This window comes from Canis lupus, chromosome X (assembly GCF_048164855.1).
Source record: "Canis lupus baileyi chromosome X, mCanLup2.hap1, whole genome shotgun sequence".
NCBI classification, from domain to species: domain Eukaryota; kingdom Metazoa; phylum Chordata; class Mammalia; order Carnivora; family Canidae; genus Canis; species Canis lupus.
Window position 1 is genome coordinate 33,208,259 of NC_132876.1, and position 16,972 is coordinate 33,225,230.

At 38.1% G+C, this 16,972-nt stretch overlaps 1 protein-coding gene across 6 annotated transcripts in view; it reads right to left on the reverse strand.

Annotated features, from left to right (window-relative positions):
• Nucleotides 1-16,972, reverse strand: part of DOCK11 (dedicator of cytokinesis 11) — a 191,351-nt gene that overhangs the window by 50,443 nt on the left and 123,936 nt on the right. For all 6 annotated transcript variants that reach the window (XR_012026524.1, XR_012026525.1, XM_072817119.1 and 3 more), the window contains 7 exons: nucleotides 16,886-16,961; nucleotides 15,999-16,108; nucleotides 13,700-13,811; nucleotides 7,123-7,189; nucleotides 5,390-5,437; nucleotides 3,882-4,024; nucleotides 2,522-2,637 (listed from right to left, as the gene is read on the reverse strand). Coding sequence is in view for 4 of the 6 variants with exons in the window: in XM_072817119.1 (XP_072673220.1) it covers nucleotides 2,522-2,637; nucleotides 3,882-4,024; nucleotides 5,390-5,437; nucleotides 7,123-7,189; nucleotides 13,700-13,811; nucleotides 15,999-16,108; nucleotides 16,886-16,961 (672 nt within the window). In the remaining 2 variants the exon portion in view is untranslated. The remainder of the gene's footprint in view (nucleotides 1-2,521; nucleotides 2,638-3,881; nucleotides 4,025-5,389; nucleotides 5,438-7,122; nucleotides 7,190-13,699; nucleotides 13,812-15,998; nucleotides 16,109-16,885; nucleotides 16,962-16,972) is intronic.

Genomic DNA, 16,972 nt, shown 5'->3' on the forward strand with positions numbered 1-16,972 from the left:
CCCCCACTCCCCCAAATGAGAGTCAACTTTGCCATACCTGTTTATCAAAGCACTGCTTGAAAGTTTCAGAAAAACAAAAAGTTAAATATAACTTAAAAACATTTGTGCCAAAAAAAAAATTGTGCCATCTTTCAACTTGGAAATCTCAAAACGCTGCATAAATTCCAACTGCACGTAATTCCATCATTTTAAGTAGATGGAAAAAAAATTTCCAATGTAGCATAGCAAATGCAGAACTAGTTATAGGTTAGTATACCTACTAATAGGTTAGTAGAAAACACTACTAACCTATTAATATTTTTCTTCAAAAAGCTTATTCTTTTTAAGTAATCTCTCCACCCAACATGGAGCTCAAACATACCACCCTGAGATCAAGAGATGCATGCTCCACTGACTGAGCCAGCCAGGTGCCCTTTTTAATCTATTAATATTAAGCAGTATATTGCTCAATGGCAGGTATCACAATTGAACAGACTAGGTATAATGGTAACATCAACACCCAGAATCCCTGAATGGTATAAAACTTTTCTGGTTCTTTCTTTAGTCTACTTTGGCTCAGGGTGTAATGGTTACAAGTATGGATTCATGAGGTGCCTGGGTGGCTCAGCGAGTTAAGCATCTGACTCTTGATTTTGGCTCAGGTCATGATCTCTGGGTCCCAGGAGCCTTGAGGCCAGCTCTGTACTTCGCAGGGAGTCTGCTTGAGGATTCTCTCTCTCCCTCTGTCCCTCCTCCCACTCATTCTCTCTAAAATAAATAAATAAACCTTTAAAAAAAAAAGCATGGATTCTTTTAATGACTGTCCTAGCTCTGAATCCTGGTTCTGCTACTGGCCAGCTATGTGACATAACTTCCCCCTGTGAACCTCAGTTTCCTAATTTTTAAAAGAGGAATAATCATAGTATCTGTATCAAAGAGCTATTATGAGGATTAAAAGTGAAGGGGTGCCTGGGTGGCCCAGTTGGTTAAGCGTCTGCCTTTGGCTTAGGTCTTCATCCCAACGTCCTAGGAACAAGCCCCATGTCAGGCTCCCTGCTCAGCAGGAGTCTGTTTCTCCCTCTCACTGGGAATACACTCACTTGCTCTGTCTCTCTCAAACAAATAAAATCTTTAAAAATTTTCTAAAAATAAAAGTGAGTTCATATTTGTTAGTTTATTGAGGTATAATATATGTACCATAAGATTTACCCATTTTATGTATATGATTTAATTATTTTAATGAAATTTACAGAGTTTTTCAACCATCACAGTCCAATTTTAGTATACTCTCCTTATCTCAGAAAGATCCCTGGTGCTCATTTGCAATCACTCCCCTTTCTCACCCCCAGCCTCACAATAGAAAAGTGAGTTAATATTTGCAAAGCACTTGGGATAGTGACTGACATCTGCCAAGACACGTATTTGTTAAGTAAGGATCTGAATAGGAGGAAGGAATACAATGTGAGCCTTAAGATGTCCTTCTTATTTATTGGCACAGTAAAAATGAACTTAGGCTGCATTTTAATTAGAACAAACTTATTACTTGATAAAGAGATTCTGTAGCCTATTTCTTATTAATATCTAATTTCATTTTCCCTTATAAGCCTCTGAAAAGCCCAGGTCAGGATTCCATAGTAAATCTGGAAGGCTATGGAACACCTGAGTGGCTCAGGAGGTTACACATCCAACTCTGGGTTTCAGTTCAGGTCATGATCTCAAGGTTGTGAGACTGAACCCTGAGTTGGGCTCCACGTGGGAGCTCCCTCTCTCTCTCTCTGCTCCCCACCCCCACCCACCACATGTGGTACGCTCTCTCAAAAAAAAAAAAAAAAAAAAGAAGGAAAACCTGGAGGGCTGAAGCAATTAAATGCATTACATAGAGAAGATGGATGAAAATAATTGACCTGTGTAACTCAAGGGAAAGCAAACAAGATTTTTTACTTTTGAGTTCTGCTAATGTCACATTATTTGACAGTAACATAATTTTTACTCTTCAAAGCACCCTCCTATCATCTCATTTTGCTTCCTCAAAAACCCTGCAAGATCATTGCTTTAACCTTCTTTTAAAAATCCTAGCAATGCTGATTTGTGTCCAGAGGCAAACATCTGAGAAAAAAAGCATTGAATGCCTGGTCAGGGGAAGCCAGCCAGCCCGCCTGGACATCATCAAGCCTGACAAAACATCTCATTGCCACGAGTATTTGGGCAAACTGGTTCAATCCTAATTCAAGCTGAAAGTTACTGGATATATTAATAAAAGAGTGACAGAAAACATTTTTAAAACACACACAAAAAATCAAACAACGGAAGTTCAGAGGTAGAAGGAAGCATAAGGGCAAATGACCCCAAACCCCTCCCTTTATGGATGTGGCAGGTAAGTCTCCGTGGATCCCCAAGGTCACACAGTAGCCAAATGAGGTCTGTCATCTAAGTTTCTAGACAGTTTATTAGGGACTTTTTCCCTACACTATGCTTTCTCTAATTAATTTATATATAATGTCTTCTTTATGACACCAACTAAATTCTAACTCTTCATTTTTACCTTGAAACACTGGGTGAAAAACGAGATGGTATCCAGCACTGTGAGGGAAACTTCAGTAGCAGTATTGCCTTCGAGGAGTGCCTGATGGAAAATGTCTGCTTCAGTTGTCGCAGAGCCTAAGATTAAAAAAAAAAAAAAAGTAAATGCAAACTGCCCAATGTAGAGATTCACGTATCAGTTTTGAATGATTCCCCACCCCCAAAGACTCAGAGAGACACAAGCAAGAAGAAAGGAGGCTCTCAATATCCACAGACCTAATGAGCTTCCTTGCATTTATTCCTTAATCAAATATGATCCTGGTTAATCAGTTTCACTCATTCTTACTTCAGCTCCATATCAACAACTCTGCAACACATAATTAGGTGTCTGCTTCTTTGGAGACAAGATTTCAGGGATGGGAAATAACATGGGAAATTATGTGTGCGAAAATGAGAAATCATAGACAGTCAGCGACATCACATTCTGTGGTGCCCTGTGGCCAGATGTTTCCAATTATGCCTCTGTTAGGGTACTTGTTTCTAGATCAGAAGAAAAACAAAGCATCTGGGGCAACCAAAGGAAGTAGCTCCATTACCTTTTTACAAGTGACAAGAGCAAAGCCTACAGCTATAAAACTTGCATTTTTTTAAAAGGTTTTGAATCTATTATTAGTTCAGGGTCCATCCGCTCAAGACATTTGTTTTTATTATTAGTCCTTATCACAAAGCCAGTTTGGCTGACTTCCTTTTCTGCAACCTCCAGAGGACAGTATGGAAATGAAAGATTTCTCTTTGACTTTTTAATATTTGCTTTTCAGAGGACTGCTTCCATTTATATAACCCTCTAGCTTCCCTCGCTGGTCAACATTTCTCTCCTTGTCATATTCTCCTTGTCAATATTTCAACACATGTGAAATATACCTTGGTCAAAATAGTATTTACAGTTCTTTCATTTCTGCAGTCAGTTCAGCAGATGTAATCCCTTAAAATCATCAAATGAACAGATATTATATATATTAAACAAATATATATTATTATATTGAGATGCCATTATTTGCATTGGAGTTTAACAGTAGGAATGAAGGATATCCAGTGTAAAATAATATGATGGAAACAGCAATTCAGTGGGAAAAATTAATTTCTTTAATACCAAACTAAGAGAAAAACCACTATTACCTAAAAATTGCTGGAAAATCCATGCATGTATTGTCAGATATTCATGCATGATGAAATGACTGTATATAAACACAGAGATATGCAAAGATATTCACGTGTGCAAAAGCATTTCCAATCGTATTGGCAATTTAAGCTAGAATTTCTTCAAGGTTACATGGTATTACATGTATATTTCAAATGGCTATCCTACCCACATTTTCACTTACTGTGATTAAGTGTAAACGAACTTTCCAGGCTACTAAGATGCTGAAGTCGGGCCTGCATTACTCCTGATCTGTTTCGTAGAGCTGGCATGGTTTGTGATTTTCGGTCTATTCCAAAGTGCTTTGACAGCCAGGCATCATGTACCCTAAAGTGAATTTTAAAGTTAGGAAATGGAGTACTTTAATACTAGATCTCAATGTTAGATTAAAAAAAAACCAACCAAAAAAATAAAAAATAAACAACAACCTAATACATGACTAGGTTTCCACATCAACAGCATACCATGTTCAATACTCTATCTACTATTACTTGGCTGAAATGAGGCAGCACTGGAAATTGTATGATGTTTTCATGGATATTTAAAAGAGCTTTTGCTATGAGAATATAATTAAGGAATTTAGAAAAAGTTCCTTACTTCCCTCCCTCCCCTCAAAAAATCAGAGTCAAGTGGCCAACACTTCAGAAGGCTCACGCTTTTCTTCAAAAGGTGAGGCAGGGCAAGAGTCCCAGGAAAGAATGAGACGGATACTCAGAGGTAAAATGAGGTGGGGAGGATTTCTGGGGTTAGGTGTGCAAAAAAGAATGCCAATTTGATCTGTTCCTGGACTGGAGTCCTGGATCAGAAATTTTTACTCTGTAAACATGTCTGTTACTAGGATGGGCCAACTTTTGTTTTCTTTCGATTTTAAGATTCCTTTAAAAAAAATTACAGCTGGATCGTCTGGGAACTGAGGAAGAGTTTGTCTTTCCTCTAGTGAACAGAGTGGGAGAATGAGCAGAATTGTAGAGGTTAAGTAAGGTTCGTGGTGGTAGTTACCATGCCAGTTCCAGTCACAGGGAAAGACACTGGAAATCGTCACCTGAATTATGCATTATTAGGATGTTCCCAACATCGAGCAATAACCTCCATCCAAAGTGCCCCTTTGGTTTTTAGAAGTGCCATGGAATTTAACTTAAAATAAAAAGGACTCTATTTGAGTTCCTTAATTCTACCCCTAAAACAGATCTTACTGGAATAAGTAATCTTTTCCTTAGGTTCCCACAAACATTTTTGAAGTATTTATTTCATTAAGACATAGGTGGCAAAAAGTAGAAAAGAGCTAATATAGAATGCACATCTCAGCCGCTGAGGATCTCTATTTACCTTAGCAACTGAAGTCAATATTGACAGGTTGTTGATAAAAGTACAGACCTTACAGTTGTTCCCACTTTATGATTTCCTGCCTTCTCCTGGATCTAAGCCCTTTCTCACCTCTTTCAGAAAAGACAAGCATCTGTTCTAGGATTAGAACAGAAACTCTGCATATCAGGATAATCACTACCCTTTGGAAAACTTAAAAATATATCATTTCACACTAGTTTAATTTACAATTTGAGTTCAGACATATTAAATAAACCATAAGCAACCTCATGTTAACACAAAATGAAGAATCTAGGTTTTATATGGCATGATCAACACTGCCCTCTGTTGGAAGAGAAGGAAAAAAGTGGAAATTGCAGTGGGAATTACCTTGCTATGTTTCTTTTTCCCATATACCTAAAGTGAAACAAACATACTCTAGAAAGAAAAACAACAGCATGTTAGTAAGATATTGCCTTGCTTTGTATTTTAACAAGTAATATTTGAAAACTCACATGTTACAAAGAATGGCTTATTTATTTATTTTTTTTAATTTTTTATTTATTATTATTTTTTTTATGATAGAGAGAGAGAGAGAGAGAGAGAGGCAGAGACACAGGCAGAGAAGCAGGCTCCATGCACCGGGAGCCTGACGTGGGATTCGATCCCGGATCTCCAGGATCGCGCCCTGGGCCAAAGGCAGGCGCCAAACCGCTGCGCCACCCAGGGATCCCAAGAATGGCTTATTTAAATCATACTACAATAATATGCTTTGGTATACAGACATATACACATTAACTACTTGTGGGTTTGCCATATTATATCTTTCTAGATTTATTTGCTATAACAACATTAGCAACAAAAAGCTCCATGTCTTCACATACAATTCTAGCCACATTTAAAAAGGTTGTCAGTGAAAAAAATAAAAAATAAAAAATAAAAAGGTTGTCAATGCAAATGATGATTCTACATCGTGCTCTATAAGGTTTCATAGCAAAAATCTCCAGCTTAGCCACTAATACCTAAATAAAAAGTTTCTTAAGCCTTAAAAATTGGAGCAACTGCTGTATTTCTATAATGGCATTAAGATACCTTCCATTATTCATAATCTCAAACACATACAGAAGTAAAGAAAATAGCATACTAAACTCCCACATACCCAGCACCCACCAGCTTCAACAGTTATCAACTTATGGCCATTCTTGTTTATCCTACACTCTGAACAGGTTCCATGCTCTCCCTCCACCCTCCCTATCTCTTGTATTTTTTGGAAGCAAATCCCCAACATCATATATTTTCATCAGTAAATATTTCAGTATAGTTTTTTAATATCTTAACTGTCATTTGTTTGCTGACACTCTCTGTAAAATTTTGAAAGACTTTAATATGTACTGGTTATCCTTTTTGTTTTGAAGGACGTGCACATAAAAGCATCATTTGTGTGTGCTATTAATTAATTAATTAATTAATTTATTTTTAAAGTAAGTTCTATGCCCAAAGTGGGGCTTGAACTCATGACCCTGAGATCAAGAGTCACATGCTCTACCAACTGAGTCAGCCAGGAGCCCCTGTGTGCTATTTATTTAAAAATTTCTTACATTTCATTCTATTTTTTTTTTCTAGCTTTCAATAAGGATGTACAAATAGCTCAGCAAACAATCTAGGGCAAGTTCCCACCTCCACCTAGGAAATAAGACTGGGTTTTCCCCCAACTGCCTTGAAATGGAAATGAATATATATATGCATTTCTGAAGTTGGTAGGGTTACTCAGCTCTACAGAGGAGTACAAATTCTAAATTCCAGTCATTGACGCTGCTCCATTAAGCCAGCATCTGCTCCAAATGAATGCTTTTGGACAGCTGATGCCACTTCTAGTTTTCCAGTCCAGAAAGACTGCTGCTGGGCTGAAAGATGGTCTATTATTAGCTAATTTCTCTGATATCTTAAGTATTCCATCTCCATGTTTCCTTCTATCTATGTGAAGAACCTATGTGCTAGCCTTGATGCTACCAAAATAGTTGAATATTTCCTACATTATTAGCAAATAAGCTGTTGGGAAAAAAGGTAATATTTTATCCCCCAAATAAGAAGAAAATTTACAAAAATATATTAATATAACTTACTCTAGAAGTATGAGAATGTTTATGAGCTCCTGAGGAGATACTTTGTTCCAGTAAGTTAAGAGAGTATCTGAAAATGGAATAAAGTGGTGGATCTTGAAATAAGTAGAGCAAATAACACAGTGCACCCCAAAGTACCAATAACCAATAACCTAGCTTCAACAACCATCAACTCACAGCCAGTTGTTTCATCTATTTCCTCCTCTCCCATCTCATTGCTCAATACACACTGTATTTGAGTTAATTCCAAATGTATTGGTTTATCTGTGATTGTTTTAACAATTATTTACTTTGTAAATATTCTTTTGGATGGCTGACATTAATCTTCATATCGTCCCTGAAGATGGAGGAAGGGAAACAGACCTGGGGTTTTTTAATGAACTTCTTAAAATTTTATGCAACATGGTGTGCTTATGTGTATTTTTCCAAACAGAGGGTCAAGTTCCTTTGCCTGCTACTCAAGGGGCTCTGTGAACCAAAAAGTTTGAGAACTTTAAACTTTATAAGAGAGATTTTTTTTCTCTCTTTGCCTTTGCATTATAAACTCTGAGGCCCTGGTATTATGTAAACACACACAGAGTTAAAAACAAAACAACAGGCTGAACGAAAACGATGTTAAATAACTTTATGCTAAGCACATCCAACCCACTTTTTCCCCCCTGTATTAACTTCCTTGTTCCAGCTCCCTTCTACCTCTAAAAGTCTTTCATTTTGTACAGCTCCTCAGGCCTTTTTTTCTATCTGCTAGATTGGATGCTACCGGATTCTGATCAATTTTTGCTCAAATAAACTCTTAAAAATATGGCTGTTTATCTTTTAACCATTTGTCCACACACACATATTGAATTATTCCAGATATAAAAGTCCCTTAAATCTATCACATATACTTCTCTTGTGACTGGTTCCTTTGCTTCCAACACAGTGACTTATTGAGATGTGGGGGGAAAAAATGAAAAGAAAAAAAAAATACTGCCGCCACTTAACGCTCCTTTATTTTTTAAAGAGATTTTATTTTTAACTAATCTCTACACCCAAAGTTAGGGCTAGAACTGACAACCCCGAGATCCTGTCGCATGCTCTACCCACTGAGTCAGACAGGCACCCCTCCCCGTCCCCTTTTTAGGCAACTCAGATATAGCTAGCGGTGCCGGTAGCTCTTCAACGTAAACATCTTATACGTAAAACAGAACTGTCCAATGACAAACCTGCCATTCCAGTTACAACCGGCAAGCGAGGGCTGCGAAGACTAGGCGATGTTGGCTATATGGAGGGGGTGGGAGAGGGAGGAAGGTAGGGATTTTGACTTTACTTCCAACTGTTTTTAAAGCCATGAGTATTGATACTTTCTAAAACACTGATCCTCAAGAATACAAATGAGAAGTAGCGTCAAATTAGATTAAAAATAAATAAATAAAGCGAGCAGGGACTTCCGGTCTCCCCCCCCCCCGCCTTTTATTGCCTTGCTCAGAGAAGCCCAGATCTCCCAGAAGCCACCGGGTTTCCGGCCTCTCAGCCTCCCGTCGAAGCGCGGTGCCGAGGTGCCATCTTCCCTCTCCTGCGCACCGGCTTTTCCTGGCGAAAGACTCGTACCTCTTTCCGCCAAAACGTTGGGACTTTCCATCCATCCCTGAGCCAGCCTTGTGCCAGCCGTGTGCCCAGAGGCAGCTTCATAGAAGGTCTGTAAAAGGGGTGAAAGCCTTATCCCTGCCGCGGCCCAGCTCTAGTCAGCAGCTCCTCCGCCATTTTGTCGGCAGCGGCGGCAGCGCTGTCAAGCCGTTAGCCCGTCTCCACCATTTCTAAATCCCAAATCCGTGAGACAGAATGCAGAAAGGGAACATGGGTGGAGGAGACAGGGGAAGTGGTAAGAAACCTTCAGTAAAAGATAAATTGCGGTTCAGTGTCTGTGATGTGTCGTCTGACGAGTTTAAGAAAACTTGGCTAGCACTCAAAGAGCTCCATGATAGAGAGCTACACCGTTTACAGGCAAAATTAGCCACTTTGAGGAAAGAGCGATTGGCAGACGGGAGGTGGACAGGCTCCATAGCCAAAATTAAAGAGCTGACCGAACAACAGAAAGTCCTCAATAGCACCATTCGTGACTTGCGAAATCAGTTAAACGCAAAAGTATGTGACCGCTGTTCAATGAATGAAACGTACAGGAACACGCTACAGCAAGAGTTTTATGATATTCAGCAACAAAATCTTCAGTTTATTGCTGAGCTTACTGCAGAAAGGAATAAGTTAAGAGAAGAAAATAAAAAGCTTTCTGAAAAACTAAGACTGAATCAGCAACAGTTTCAGCCTTCTTTTTCTTTTTCTGATAGCGATGATGATGACTTTATTCCCTGTACTCAAAGGTCTGTGCAAGTTTTTTCGGTCAAGGAGCCTGCCCCAAGTGCTCAGATGCATCTGCCTATCCAAATGAGGCAATCAAATACTGAACAGATAAGATCTGGGAGAAAAAAAGAACGACGACAAAGTCCAAAGTTTGCAATTCCATTTTACAGTCAGGACCTCTTTGAGGAGCCACAGATCTCTCCTGAGATTTCTTCTAATAGCAGTAAGCCTGCTGCAGTGAGCAGTACCAATCAGAAGTCAACTGCAGCTTTTCCTTTAACATCTACACTTGATCCTCAAAGTGGGGATGGATTTCAAGATGTTTCAGACCTTCATGAAGACAAGCTTGGCCAGCCAAAAAGGAAACATATCATCACCCAGAAGACCTCCACACAAAAGTGTGAAACTCATATTGACTTCTCTTGGAGCCTTTCCAGTATTTCTGCAGAAAACCCAACTACTCAAGTCATATCTGAAACTTCAGAGGAAAATATGCCTGATTATAACAAAAGTTCACTTTCCCCTTTTACATCGAGAAAGGAAAAGCCCCCTTTAACTGTATTTCCTTTTGACTATACCTTAAAATCTAATGGGAAAAGAAGATTGAAGGCTGGTACTGCTTATTGCAACAATGTGTTTTCTGTAAGAGATTGCAGTAACCAGACACTGTCCACTGAACAATCCGTTAAGAAGAATAGTAATGAATCTACAAGTACAGAGTATGGTGCCTATAAGCCTCCAAGTGATACCCAAAGTTTGATCTTTGAGTCTGTAATCAAGAGAAAAGCCAAGATACAGTCAGGAAAAAGGGAGAAGTAGCTTTCCCTCATCCTCTCAAGGAAAATGCTTTTCTTTTACCAAAGGACAGTCTTCTTGTCCATTCAGACTGTGTAACTGATTACCCTTGACTCTGATTCTGTTTTTCTGTAAATAATAAACAAGACAATAAGAACAAAAAAGGTTTGGGAAATGACTAAGACTTTGAAACAATGACTTAATGCCAGTTAATAAAATATAGCACAAATAGAGAAGGAAATTTAGAATCCCTCTACTTCCATACAGAAGTGTAGAGGTCTACCATCTTTTTGTTGAAATTAAGTTGCTACTGTTTATGAACCAATTAAAGCCAAGAGAGGACCTGAAGAGTGTGGACTTATAAGAGTTCAACATTTAAATGCACATAGAATGACTAAAAAATTTACCAGACAAGACCAGGCAACTAGAATACATCCATTGATAGAGGTCTACCATCTTTTGTTGAAATTAAGTTGCTACTGTTTATGAACCAATTAAAGCCAAGAGAGGACCTGAAGAGTGTGGACTTATAAGAGTTCAACATTTAAATGCACATAGAATGACTAAAAAATTTACCAGACAAGACCAGGCAACTAGAATACATCCATTGATAGAGGTCTACCATCTTTTTGTTGAAATTAAGTTGCTCTGTTTATGAACCAATTAAAGCCAAGAGAGGACCTGGAGAGTGTGGACTTATAAGAGTTCAACATTTAAATGCACATAGAATGACTAAAAAATTTACCAGACAAGACCAGGCAACTAGAATACATCCATTGATAGAGGTCTACCATCTTTTTGTTGAAATTAAGTTGCTACTGTTTTTTTTTTTTTTTAAGTTGCTACTGTTTATGAACCAATTAAAGCCAAGAGAGGACCTGAAGAGTGTGGACTTATAAGAGTTCAACATTTAAATGCACATAGAGTGACTAAAAAATTTACCAGACAAGACCAGGCAACTATAATACATCCATTGATAGAGGTCTACCATCTTTTTGTTGAAATTAAGTTGCTCTGTTTATGAACCAATTAAAGCCAAGAGAGGACCTGGAGAGTGTGGACTTATAAGAGTTCAACATTTAAATGCACATAGAGTGACTAAAAAATTTACCAGACAAGACCAGGCAACTAGAATACATCCATTGAGAAAGATCCAGAAGTAGATTTTTTTCAGAATAAAATGAATATGACTTTACATGTACAAAAGATAAAGAGATGTGACAGACTGTGTACTAGTTCTTTAAAAATGTGCTTTTAAAAATCAAAAAGAGCATAAGAAAGAAAAATCTAATGAACAAAGACCAAATATTCAGCAAGAGAGGTCAACATTTATAAGAGGAGCAGGAACTATGAAGTTCTCAAGAAACAAAGCAGTTATGGTCTTATCCATGACACTAAAAAAAACAGCCAGAGACTTGTCACTGGTTATCACAGTATGTGGTTGTGCACATGCACACGTGTGTGTGTGTGTGTGTGGTGTGCACGTGTGCACATGTGGAAGAGAGGAGCAGTCAGCAATGCAACTCCCCCACCTCCTTTTTCTCCCCCTCCCCTCCTCCTTCCCCTCCCCTTCTTCCCCTCCCCTCCTTTTTTCTCCTCCCCCCTCCTTTTTTTCCTCCCCCCTCCTTTTTTTTTCTCTGCCTGCCCCCAACTTTCTTTCCTTGGGGTATGGTGGTATTCAACTACTTTTTTTTTTCAACTACTTTTTGTTGTTGTTGTTGTTGTTGTTGTTGTTTTTTCATGTGTCTCTTAGGCCATTTTTTTTTAAGAGTCATTTATTCATGAGAGACACAGAGAAGCAGAGACAAAGGCAGAGAGAGAAGCAGGCTCCCTATGGGGAGCCCAATGAAGAACTAGATCCCAGGACCCTGGGATCATGACCTGAGCCAAAGGCAGATGCTCAACCACTGAGCCACTCAAGTGTCCCTCTTAGACCTTTTTTTTTTTTTTTTTTTTTTTTTTTTTTTTTTTTTTTTAGATTTTATTTTTTCATGAGAGAGAGAGAGAGAGAGAGAGGCAGAGACACAGGCAGAGGGAGAAGAAGGCCCCATGCAGGGAGCCCGACGTGGGACTTGATCCAGGGACGCCAGCATCACACCCTGGGCCAAAGGCAGGCCCTAAGCCACTGAGCCACCCAGGGATCCCCTTAGACCTTTTTTTAAAGAAACAAATTTATTGAGTGATTTCATGTACCATAAAACTCAACCATTTAAATAGTGCACAATACGGTAGTTTATAGCATTTTCAAAGAGTTATAGACCATCACCCCAGCTTTAGAATATTTTCATCACCTTCAAAAGAAACCCCATATACATTAACCATCACTTTCCAAGTCTGCCCACTTTTCACCTTGTGGGAAGACAAAAATAGTGAGCTGTGGCTATAGTTGTTAACTGATCCATTATTTCTCAGAATGAAATACCACCAGGGTTCAAAATGATCTCCCTTTATTTCTTTCTTTCCCAAAAGAGGGTGGTACATCATATAGTCTCAATATAGTCTTTGACTTTAAATTATACAATCTTAGAACTTAAAGATTATAGTTATATTTCTACTTTTATTAATATATTCTAAACTATTCATATCTAGCTATTTTTAGTCTCTAGCTATCAAATTATTTTGTTTTTATAGCCTGTATTATTATAAAAAATCTTTAACATTTACTAAAAATAAAGTAAGAAATAGATAAGTAAAATATAATGATAACATGTATAATGATAATCAGAACTGAGGTCCTTTTATGTTCTTTATTCCTGCATACATGTTTTTCAGTAAAAATACTGAGAAAAGGAAGAAAAGGGAGGGAATTATATAAATAAATGTGGTATTTGGGAATTAGATAACCTCTTGATTTTACTTCCAGAGGACATGCAGTTTATGAAAACCCTTTGGTTACTCTATCATATGAAGAAGTGTTAATACTAGTAAATAGTACAACTCTACACCAAGGGAAAAAAACTGGAGTCTGAAAAAGAATCTGATACCACACAATACCATCAGTGGTGCTACGAAGATAAAAGTGGCACTCCCTACCCTCAGAGAACCCTTCCTGTCTTTTTTTGTTTGCTTCTGGTTTTCCAAATCTTGGGTTAAATAAAAACTAAAATATTAAATATGACTTCTGGTTATTATTGCCTCCTCCTATTTACATCGGTCATTTACTGAATTATAAGCTCTGCATGAAAAAAAAAACGTTTAGCACTTTGGAAACTATTGTTTCATTTTAGAAATCAAGTTTTAAATTCAAAAAATAGAAGACTCAAACCTCTATGACCAAAATGTACCTATTTTAAGTTAGAAATATAGGAATGTTTTAAGGTCAGAGTCTTCAAAGATTTGTCTCTAATGTGTATGTGTTCTACATACAAATGATGATCAAATATTTACTGCATGAACTTGCGAAGGTAAATGTCTAGTAGAGACCAGGCCTAATATGCTGGTAACTCACCTTCAGAAATCATTTTTACTATATACAGGTAGCACATTAAGAGGCTTCTGATTTCATACTGATCCAATCGGTTATACTGGGATACGCTACTCCTTGTAGAACTCTGTCGGGTCTGTAATAGAAAGATAGGACTTTTGTGAAACAATATTATAATTCCCCATAACCTTTAACCCAATAACTATTTGTATCATTAGTCCTGTTTGGGAAAATTCTAAGCCTAAATCCAAATTTTATATCATACTTGGAAGGTAAATGAGCTGGAATCTTTCTTTATTGCTATTGCACAGAGTAGTATCACTAGAAATCATCCGAGGGTCTTCACCAAGATAATAGTCATGAACACTGTGTTTCATTCCCATAAGTTCTGTGTTTTAGTAGTAGTAAAAACCTTATATAACCATATGTGGCTATTCCAGGAAAAATAGCTTTTACATGGAGGAGGAACTTAACTAAGGTATATCAAAGCACAGAGCCATTTTAAGCTCTTTTAATTTGAATCTTTCAAAGTTTATTAATTAAAATCCAACCTACAAATAATAGGTCAGGGAATCTATATTTTTTAAAGGGCTAATATTACAAGATAATATGATGAAGATTCCAGTAATATTTCAAAACTAGAGCATCTACAAACTAGTGATGTTCCCATTATTTAAGGACTTTTGTTAAAATATCAGTTATTAAGCATGCCAAGATCTGACTTATTTGGGAATTTATATGAATAGAGTATTAATAATCTAAAGAATTTTCCTTATTAAAAACCAATACTTCCACAGTTGAGCTAAATTGGGCTGGAGATACGCATTTACTAAACTAGGATTTACTAAGAATGAATTTTCATTTTGAGCAAAACACCTAGGTTCTGAATGCTTGCTAGCTGTATGATTATTAACAAGTTCTTTAACTTCTTTGTCCTTTATCTGCCTTACCTATGATAATGTCTGTTGACAGAATTCTAAATGACATGAAATAGGAACCTTTGTGAATAAATTACTATTTACTCCCAAGCTCAATGAAGTATACTCCAGTGGTCCTCAAGGAGTGGTTCCCAACCAGCAGCATCAGCATCACTTGGGAACTTAGAAAAACAAATTAGCAAGCCCCATCCCAGATGGAATAAAAAACTCTGGGGTGGGGCCCAGCTATCTGCTTATATTAGGTCCCTCCCCAGGTGATTCTGGTGCACACTAAGAATGCCATGATAAAGGAGAAATATGGCTGGAATCAGAAAACCTGGGCTCAGGTCTGGCCTGCCATAGCTGTGTGGTTGTCCTAAGTCACAAACCCAGTTTTCTTTTTTTTTTTAAATTTTTTATGATAGTCACACACACACAGAGAGGGGGAGAGAGAGAGAGAGAGAGAGAGAGAGAGAGAGAGAGAGAAGCAGGCTCCATGCACTGAGAGCCCGACGTGGGACTCGATCCCGGATCTCCAGGATTGCGCCCTGGGCTAAAGGCAGACGCTAAACCGCTGCGCCACCCAGGGATCCCACAAACCCAGTTTTCATTTGTAAACTGAGTTGGAATTTATTATATTTATGCACCCTTCCAACCCTAATTTTATATGACTGTGATTTTACATAGTAGTGTGACAAGGCTTTACTGGCCTAAGATAAGTTTCCCAGGTGCCAGGGTAGCTCAGCTGATTACGTGTCTGACTTGATTTCAGCTTAGGTCATGATAATCAGGGTGGTGAGATTAAGCCCCGCGTTGGGCTCTGCACTGGGTATAGAGCCTGCTTAAGATTCTCTCTCCCTTGCCCTCTGCCCCTCCTTGCTGCCTGCCCCCTGCCGCTGGCTTCTTCTCTGTCTCAAAAATAAAATGAGGTTTCTGTCTCAAGGCACACATCTCCCAAATTTTAATGTTAGAGAACATATTCTGATTAAGTGATGATGAGACACCAAGATCATCAATTTGGAGACCTAATTTTTTTTCTCCCATGTTAACTATTCTATTACAAAAGAATGAAAGGCTGAATTAACCCTGCCATGAAGGGATTTAAATGACAAGGTGCATTAGATATTTTAAACTTGAACCTTCCCTCTCTAGAACAGGTTACAGTATGTGAGGATTAAGGGAGGTATTCAAAGTTAGAACTCTTAATGATGAATGCCTTATCCTCCACAGTTTTAAATATCCAAGTAGCAGCTGCTGTGATAGGAAGGAACCACCGCAATATCCAAGAATTATGGGATGCTTTTTACAGATCCAGAGAGGCTATAGGAGAGTAGAAAGCCTTTGAGAAGAAAGATTGTTGTAGCCCAACACATCCCTAGGGTTATCCCATATATTTAGGTTCTTACATTTTCGACAGTTCCGCTCTGATCTGGAAATCCTGTTGCTCCCTCTGGGATGAGGGAACCTCTTGAATCTTCCCTCTTAATTCCATGTCCATTTTGAAAAGCCCCATAAGCTGGAATAAAGCCAAGTCCTTGTGTTAACAACAAAAAGAATGGTCAAAAAATATTTTTAAAAGTAGGTACTGGGTTAATTTAAGTAAAGATAGATTTTAGGGGATAGATCTTGGTCAACTAAAATTTGAAGTTTCTATATAATATCAAAACACCAAAAAAAGCCTAACAATGGGTGATTTTTTTTAACCTCTTGAAATACTTTACTATGTATGAAACTACAAGAAGTTCCTTGGAAGTAATAAATGAAAGCCACACAATCTGAGAGAGAATTTTATAGATAAGGAAATTTGGACCCAGGAAATGGAAGTGTCTTATTCAAGACTGGAGACAGATAAAAGGATCAGAAACCAGTGTTTTTCTCATTAGCCTCTATTATGTCAGTATACCAAAGCTACGTTTTAAACAAGCTTAGATAAGGAAACTTAAGGAAAAAAAAAGGCTGCAAATGAGAGTAAGATTGTATTTTGTTTTAAATTTTCTTTATTTATTCATGAGAGACAGAGAGAGAGAGGCAGAGACACAGGTAGAGGGAGAAGCAGGCTCCACGCAGGGAGCCTGATGTGGGACTCGATCCCAGGACTCCAGGACCATGCCCTGGGCCGAAGGCAGGCGCTAAACCGCTGAGCCACCCAGGGATCCCCAAGAGTCAGATTTTAATTAAAGTTTAGTAGAGAACATGCTATGTATGACTTTTATTATGAAGTATTTCAAAAATGCAGAGAAAGGATGCATTTCTACATACCATGCAATGTATAATCTTTAAAGGACTTAATTACCTGTGTCTTTGTCAGTGCTCAGACTCCCTCTATTTGTAGGTGAAGTGAAGCCACATGTAAACTCATCCCTGGATGCCTGTAACACAA